At 39.7% G+C, this 9,235-nt stretch overlaps 1 protein-coding gene across 1 annotated transcript; it reads right to left on the reverse strand.

Annotated features, from left to right (window-relative positions):
* Positions 1-2,672: 2,672 nt before the first annotated feature.
* ZFAND1 (zinc finger AN1-type containing 1) lies at positions 2,673-9,146 on the reverse strand. The gene is made up of 8 exons (XM_005479409.4): positions 9,000-9,146; positions 7,927-7,969; positions 6,653-6,692; positions 6,168-6,295; positions 5,991-6,082; positions 5,062-5,186; positions 3,078-3,233; positions 2,673-2,935 (listed from the first exon to the last, which is right to left on the reverse strand). Exons 1-8 carry the CDS (start codon positions 9,052-9,054, stop codon positions 2,765-2,767), a joined length of 810 nt encoding a protein of 269 aa, XP_005479466.2. The 5' UTR covers positions 9,055-9,146; the 3' UTR covers positions 2,673-2,764.
* Between the last annotated feature and the right edge of the window lie 89 nt (positions 9,147-9,235).

Below are 9,235 nucleotides of genomic sequence, written 5' to 3' on the forward strand. Positions count from 1 at the left end.
CTTTCACTGAATCTGTTGTGTGGGGCAAGTCACTGTACAATTCCACATTTCCTCCTTCCCATCTCATAAACAAGAATCAGCCTGCTTTTTAAAGTATTAACAGTCACTAAAGAACTATAGAGATGATAAGTTGTGGTTTTATTGATTATTTTGCAAGTCGTTCTTTACAAGGTTATACCAAAAGCACACAGACCACTGAAAGAGGCACTTTGGCTCAGATTTGGTTTTTGTTGAGGCAAGCAGCTGAACGTGCCTCAGTGCAATCTACATAGGACTGCATGAGTGTTATGAAAAATGGCTTTTTTGACATCACTAATGTATACTTAACATTACAGCAAGGGCTTTACAGGAGATTTCAAATTCTGCATTCACCTTAAAATCAACAGAAGTAAAACAGCAATGTCTGACGTTCTCTCCTAACAAGTGTAAGAATTTTCCTAATCGAAACTACAATTTCTATTCCAGCTGAAATGAAATTTTGCATTTTATATATGAGGCTACTAGGAGGAAAAGTAAGCTGCAAGGTGTATTTTTATGTGCCACCTGATAAACTGGATGAACAGAGGTGATGTATTGATAAAAAAAGTCTGCAAACCAGACTGATCACACCCCAGAGTGCCTACTTTTCCCAAACAAACAGAGAAAGAGAAAATTGTGAAAATAAAAGTATGAGAGATTACTGCCTGCTTTCTTAGTGTGGTATATTATTTTTTGTTTAGTACAGCATTGCCCAGCTGATCTAACAGGTCACATGTCCAAGCAGAATTGAACTCTTGCTGTTAATACAATTCTTTCCAAACTGTTGCATAAATTACATGCATATATTACAAACACATGCCAACCTTGCAGCAATGTTTGAACTGGAACAAGGCCAGGAGCTGCTACCACAGCATCTCACAGAATGTTTGTAAATCCTTGACCATGTGCATTCTCTAAAATTACAGCTAGAACAACTAAAATGCTTGATATTCACCTATTTTTGTAGTTTGGCTGAAAGTACAGTTTGTTGTAAAATCAGGAGGTATTTCTTTTGATAAAATCTTTTTCTTGCTTGCATAACTTTACATACTTTTTATTGCATCTAGTAGAAGTTAAAGTTTTGTTTATTAACTTAGAAGTGAAACAATTCGGCACCTTCTAAACACAGGCCTGTAAAATTAACAGTGGTTTCAAATGAGAACTGACTCCTCTGAAATATTTTATTTTTTTCAAATGTAGTTGTTGAACTTTCTGTAGGAAAATGTGCTAAGACAATGAGTTTAAAAAAACAAAAACAAACAAAATGCTAAGTAAAGATACGTTGGAATCTAAACAGGTAAAATGAGAGCAGTTCTAACCTATGCAAGATCCTGGAGGTCTGGAAAAGTTTCTGCTTTTGTTCCAATGACCATTGATTAGAGTGGAGTTTTCATCTCTTCTCAATTATTTATCTGTCAGACTAATTTGGTTTTGCTTCTCAGTTTCTGAAAACTACCTGGAATGAGGTTCTGTGTACAATCCTAGACACATTCCTGGAATAAGATGATAGTGAAAACTTTTTGGAGTCCTATCAACTGTGACTTGCCATGTTTGTACTGTCATTTACAGGCTGATAGACCTTAGCCATTACTGGCAATTGATGAAAGTAACCATGCTGGTAAAACCTTTGAGGTCTCCCCAAAGATTTACCTCCTGCATCCCAAGTCTATCTTCTCTTTATCCACAAAAAAGTGTTATTTCAGTTATTTTGCCTGCAAATGCTATTTTCAGTTATTTTGCCTGCCTGCAGGGGCAGGAGGGTTTAAGCAGAAAATTATTCAAAATTATTGAATCCACAGTGCTGGTTGGGCTTTTACTGCATATTCTGTACCACAGCAGCCTAAGATAAAAAGAAAGATGAATAGACAATTGCAGATGAAAGAGAGGAAAACTAGAAACAAGGGAAAAGGGAACTGTTCCTCTTGTACTGGAAAGCAAGATAACAGCTGGAAAGACAGGCAGGGGAAAGCAGAAAAATGCTCCTGTACTTTCCACTGACAGGAGATAAAGATTTCCAAAATATCCAGCCACTGAAAACCATTTCCTTCATGGAAACCAAAACCATCTTCCTTTGCATGACATCCCCAACACATCCAGTAAAGCAATTTATTCATACCTAAGTAATGTCAAAACTACAGTTTTGTGTGAAGTAAAATAAGTGACAGGCTTACTGAGATCTTTTATCCCCCACCTAATCACACAATAAGATTTACAATCAGGAAGACACCTGAGTGAATTTACTTTTGCTTCATAAAGCTTTCCTCCTAAATGTCATTAAACTATTAAAAGAAGAAAATGTGGACCTGGTGTATGCACAGTGCTGGTTCCCAAATACAATCAAATCTGTTTCTGCAGATGTAGAAAAGATGCTGCATTATCATACTATGTTTCTTTCCTCCAGAAAACTGTCATACTGCAAGTTTATATTTTCATTATTTATTAAGACATACTGTTTCCACCCCTTACACAAAAATAAATACCAAATTTAAGAAAAACTTCTTGATATTATACAGCTCAATAGAGCAATAATTTATTCAAGAATGTGAATATCTATAATGTTAATTATATTTTATTTTCAGGACATAGTTCTTTTGTCAGTCAAGCAACTGAGAAATTGATGGGAATTGTGTCTTTACAATGGAAGACATTCTGGCATACCAGTGATTTAAAAAGAAAACTGGACTTGCTTTAATACCATGCTTCTAAAAAATACTGCTTTTTGTTTTTGCTTGTGGAAATTTACTGACTAACTAAAGTAGGATTCTGTATCTTCTATAAACAGAACATCATTATCAAGATACTCCAGAATTATATTCCCTCCATTGTACAGTGGATAGTCTTTATCAGATAGCCATGTTTCCAGTGTGTGCTCAAATGGCAAGGCTTCTCCAGAGGCAGTATGGCATAATCTCAGTTTCTGTAAGACAAACAGGACAGAAATTAACACCAAGATTTGCCTATCCAAGATGAAAGAAGTGGGTGGTAGAGGCACAAAAGGCTGAAGAAAAACCAAAACCAAAATGCAACAACCTGGAAAACGTTTGTTATTGCTGACTTACCTGGGATGTTGATTTGTTGTTGTCATTTTTAAGGCTTGCTAAGGAAGCTGCAAAATCTACTACTTTGCCAATACTCCACTTACTGCAAAAGAACATGGGTTTGCTTTTCTCTTTGTTTCCTTTTGGTAAAAATACTTGAAAGTAAATTCTTTCTGTCTAGAAAAACATGAAAAGAAGACAAACATTAAAACAATTGTTGAAGACACAATGCCAGGGCCTCACACCAGAGGTCACCTTTTCTGGGGATCAAATGGATTGTGAGCAGGTAATAAGCCCCCTGGTTCACTTGGCAAATTAATTATGTTGGACTTCTCCCTTGAACACCCAGGGGGTGGTGTTACACCCTTAATGGAGACAAAATAAGGAAGGCTTAGGGAAAGCCTTTGTTTGTGGTAAAGCTAATGGTCTTACCACTCTGGCAGGATTTAATCAGCAGTTTGCTGACACTCTCATGCCCTCTACTGTGCAGTCTCACAATGACATTCATTAAAAAGAAAAACTTCCAGGAATCCTAGGACAATCATGGAGTTTCCTGGGTGTTCCACCTGTCCTCAAAGTAATGGTACTGTCAAGAAATGGAATGGTCCACTAAAATGAGCTCTAGGGCAAAGCTTCCTTATGGGAAAATGAGGTAAAGCCCTACTTAAAGCTGTTTGATGTTTGAAATAAACAGTAGACACCCACCAGATGCCCAGTGGAAGAAGCTCATTTTCCTGCTTTCCAACAGTAAAATGTCTAATAAACCCCCTAGTGTCAGACCTTTTCTTTTTTCAGGGTGGCAATGTTCTTATTAACTACTACCTTATGAAGTTTAAAATACCTGTCTGTCCCTTTACTAACTCCCAAAGCAAAGGACACATGAAAAACTGTTTCTAGATGGGGACTCCATTTACCTTCACAGAGGTTTGGATAATTCCCAGGAAAGGGTAATTTCCTATAATTTCAGGAAATGAGTGAAACTTGGACAGATTTTTTGGCCTGAACAAACCTGGAGTATGCCCAAGGAATCCTCACTTTACCTTCATAGAAACCTCAGCTGCAAAAGTATCATCACAGCACCCAGTGTATTGTACTGAAGGTTATCTGTACCTCCTTCCTCCCTGTTTCATGAATGGGATGATAATCGTGCTATGCAGTTTATGAAAATCATTTCTCACATGGGTTTTTAACACATACAATTGGTTTTTGTTTATATATAACACCCTCAATCTTCAGGTGCTAATTCTGGGTGAGTAGCTGAATCTGCACCTGAAACATCTTGGTACCAATCTAAGTTGGCATACTCGTTCCTCCACACTCTCAAAATTAGCAAACTCAAATGTTTAAGGCACATTCTTATGATAAGACTACATTGTCCACTGTAAAGCCCCAACATATTAATTCAGTCTTGGTGGGAAAACCAAGCAATTACATGTTTCAGGGCTAGATGATCTGAAATATTGATACTGCTAGCTAAGTATTAATATTTGACATTATCTGCAAAAAGGGTCCAGGTGATAAGGAACCACAAGCTAAGATGTGCTACAAAATTCTGTGCTGCACTACTTATGAAATTCTGCTACAGTGATTCTAGAAATCCTGTTCTAGTCTAATAATGAAGTTCTGTGCTCTGCTGATCATCAAATTCTGCTAAAATAATATGATTTAATAAATTTAGTGCTGTCATCTTTCTGCCAAGAATCCCCAAAAGACCCTGTTTGTCCCTGCAGTGCTATGTGACAGCCACGTGACAGGCAAACACATTTCTGCTATGAAGTAATAGAATTTGATTCTCCTGCTCCAAACTCCACAAAGAACTTGTAACACAGATAAGACTAGTGAGATTGCTTTTGGGTACCAGGCTGAAATGTACATTTAAGGGGTTGTGGTCTTGAAAAATTAAATCCAAAACCACGGAACCGAGGAAACTCGATGAAGATCAAACAATTTAGTAATCTTTCCACTTCCTTTGAGAATTCAATTATTGAAAACAAACATCACTGACCTGAGGCAAGGACTTGTCCCCACATGCATGCATTTTCAGTTTCATTAATGCCACTTTTGCTGCTGTCTCACTGTTTTTTGCTCCTTTACGTTTTTTGCTTTTCACTTCGTCACTCTTCTTAGAATCTGCTAACAACATTATACTGTTAGTGTCATCATTCCGACAGTTTCCTGAGCATATTATATGACATAGACCCACTTAGTCTGTTGGGTCTCATTGTATTGCCAAGGATCCCATCCCTTTTTGTGTCTGTTCATGTTTTCCCAAAGTCATGTGTCAGCATTTTTAGTTCTAGCAGAATTCCTTTCCACTGAAAGGTAGATGAACACTATCACCATGTTAACACAAGCTGCAAAAGCCAAATATATACAAATTCTGGATCTTCTACATCTGTGGCTACCACAGCATTCATATGGCAACATTTCAGGTCCCCCTTTCTACACATAACCCCACTGTCCAGCTGGGCAGTGATGTTTATTGTCTTGCCCATCCTAGAGCTTGTTTAACACCTGCAAAACATTACATGGTAGAATCAGACTTTTCTGGGCATCTTGATTATGTAGGTGTGATCCCAGCAGATTGACATGCTCATCCAACACAATTGTATTGTTTGCACATGGATTAATACATAAGTAATAATGGCTAGGTACAATTCATTATAGTATAGTACTTGTAGAATGGCAACAAGACAATAATTCTGAAAGAAACCTGTGCCTTATTTATTCTTTAGATGCTCCTGGTACTGTTGTTTTGGCTCAGTTTAGATGAACAGTATTAAATGTTGACATGTAAGTTTAGGGCTATTTAACCAAGGAACTCCCATCCTTTCTTCTTATTTGGTCAAACCTGACCCCTCAAAGGAGGTCAGAAACTCAAATAGTATCCTGAAAAAAATATAAGAAAAAGAATATATATGCCTCTGTACTTGCCTATAATATGTTGAACAAGCTGCTGGGTGGCAGCCATTCGAGGTTTTGGTGTGTCCAGCTTCTCACATTCATGGTCTGATTGATGACGATGTCTGTAAACAACAAAGTAAAACTTCTATTGTGTTTTCCATACATTATTAAATGAATATTGATGTTTAAACACTCTGTTCTGCTCACCTGAGACAAAAATGTTTTTCACAGTAAGGACATAACACTGGCAAAAGCTCCTTTCCATTGCAGTCCTTGTATGAGCATGGGTAAGATCTGTGCTGATCAGGTTTCAGAGAATTGTTTCTTATATTCACCTACGAGTAAGTACAAAGTATTTTGTGTAAATAAACAGATACTACAGATATAAGTTACCAACCCAGATCTCAAAGATCTGTGCTAGCTCTCCATTCTATGGGCAGCCCTGGTCCAGCTATTCTCTCCTACTTTTGCCCTGGTTATCTTTAGCTCAGAGGTTGAAAAAGAACCGTCATCCTACTCAAAGTCAATTTACTTCTGAGGGGAAGAAAAAGAGTAGATCCATTTTTTTAAGCCTTTCACATTCTCAGTTAAATAATTCATACTTATATACCATATGCATTCATCTAGTCTGAAAACACACAGCTAAGTCGCATGGAATTTTAATTTAAGGCTGTCATATATTATTAGATTACCTCAGAACACCCATGAGCATCCCGGCTCCTGTGCTGAAGGCTTTGTGGAAAAAGAAGAAAATATCACACTGTTACCAACGTTCCAGGAAAAAAAAACTTGCATGTGAAAACATTTAAGTGTTTAAAGCATAATCTGACAAGTTTCATAATGGAAAAACTTCAGTTAGGTAATGAATCTTCTCCAAAATTTGTTCTATCCTATGCATTTAACTTCTTGAATGGATAGATCATATTCTTTCATTACATTCTTTCAGAATGTAAAACATTTTGGAACTTATGCTTCAAGATAAACCATTTCAAGAGAATGAAGACATTAGCATGCTTAAGAGTTCAGTTCAAAGCAACAAGAACTTGTCTGTTTTAATGGATTTTCAAATTTCTTCCATAATGGCAGAAATCCCTTGAAGGCTTCTGATTTGTTAGAAGTGAAATCTGCCCCAAATCTCTGAGTTTCTCTCAGCTTCCCTCTGCTAATCTGAAGTGTAAATGAAAGTGCAGGCCCTGATTTCAACCTTTCAAGAAACCTTACAATTTTTTCAAGAAGAAAACATAATCACCCGCCTCCTTTTGTGACAAGGCTGCACATTTAGTTGACACTGGGAAGCCAGCAGATGTGGTGATTTGTATTTTAGCAAAGCTTTTGACACTGCCTCTCAGAGTGTTCTTCTGGACAAAAATGTCCAGCACACAGCTAGACAAGTATGTATGGGTGAGCAAATGGCTGATGGTTTGGCCTCAGAGACTCACAGTTAATGCAATTGCTTCAGTCTGGTGGACAGTGGAGTTCCCAGGGCTCAATTTTAGTGCCAGTGCTCTTTAGTATTTGTATAAATTATCTGGATACATGTTATGGGTGCCAATCATTCTAAACCAGGAAAAGCTGTCAATTCCCTTAAGGGTGGAGAAGTCACACAGAGAGATTCTTGATAGACTAGTGAGCTGGGCATTCCCCAACTGTATAAAATTTAATGAGAGCAAGTACAGGATTCTTCACCTGGGATGAGGAAATCCTGGCGACCAAGCGTACAACATGAGGAAATGGAAAGAAGCTGTGTCATGGGAAGTTCAGGTTGAACATTAGGAAAAGGTTCTTAGAGAGGGTGGTTGGGCACTGGAATGGGCTCCCTAAGGAAGTGGTCATGATACCAAGCCTGCTGGAGTTCAAGGATTGTCTGTATGCTTTAGTTTTAGTCCTGTGAGGAGTAGGGAGTGGGATTTGTTGACTCTTGTGGGACCCTTTCAACTTGCGGTGCTCTGTGATTCTATGAACTTACCAAAAGATGCCTGAACAGCCATCACATACAAAGGGAAGAAAATCTGAAACAAAGAGATTTGCTTTCAGTTAAGACAACATGGTTGTTGTTTTGTTGATAGTTTCTAGCTTAATTTCACATGATTAACTTTTACTTACCAACATCACAGGGTAGGTATATTTATACGAATACTTAGCAACTGCATCTACACTTTAGCTAGAAGTCGCTTTTGTTAACTCCCCTAATTAATATTACAGAAAAACATATGAGCAGGTAAATTATATTTATATACATTCCAGAAGTTGGAATTAGGCTTTAAATTCAATTTTTTTTCAATATCAAGCTATGACACTGGAACATATGGCTAGCCATCAAAATTACTAGTTATGTTAAAATCTGAATTTATTGTGAGACCACTTAGAATACTATTTACTGACAGTGGATGATTTACTTTTTTTTTTTATGGGCTGCTACCTGGAGGAGATGCTGGCTCTTTGGAAGAAAAAGCATCTCCTCCACTGGACAGTCATAATGATCCTTCCCCTTCTTCACATCATATCATACATACTGTCCTTGTGTGATTAAAATTGCACACACTTCCTAAGCCTCTGTACACATGCCCTGCCTACCACATAAATTCTTACACATAAAATCACATCACTGTCTGCTGAACTCCACCACATCATTAATGGCAGCAAATGCCAGGTCCAGCCCACTACTCTGCTTCTCCATCCTTCGGATTTTATGCTGACAGACCACGCAGCTCAGGTCACGATCATCCCGATCCCCTCATCTCCGAGTGGTCCCTCAGAAAGTTTTATGTACAGACCATTCTACTGCTTCTTTCTGAGAGGTTTCGTTTCCAGTCACACTCTCCGACATCACTGAAGGCACCAAGTGTGAGGAAGGGGCAAGCGGGCTGTTTACCACCCAGCCACCCAGTGAGGCAACCGAGGTGACAGGGACTGGCACTGCACCGAGCAGGGCTGCAGCGGCACAGAGCACTCCCCGATCGGGGGGACACCCCTCGCAACCCTGTACCGACCCCGGCCCACCATCCCCGTCTCCGCCGGGACCGCCGCGCTGTCCCTTACCGAGCTGGCGGCACTCGGGTACCCCGCAGTGCTGCCCCAGCTCCAGCTCCGCCATGGCGGCGGCACGCAGGAGGCGGAGCGGCGGCGGGGCGGGCGGGGCCGCGCTGCGGAGGGGCCGGCGGGACCCGCCCGGGCCGGGCGGGCCCGAGGCGGGGCCGGGGGCGGTGGGGACCCGCCCGCGCAGGGCTGAGCCTGAGCCTGAGCCCGCCCCTCGAGCTCGGAGCTGCGGGGATGCC

This window comes from Zonotrichia albicollis, chromosome 1 (assembly GCF_047830755.1).
Source record: "Zonotrichia albicollis isolate bZonAlb1 chromosome 1, bZonAlb1.hap1, whole genome shotgun sequence".
Lineage (NCBI taxonomy): Eukaryota > Metazoa > Chordata > Aves > Passeriformes > Passerellidae > Zonotrichia > Zonotrichia albicollis.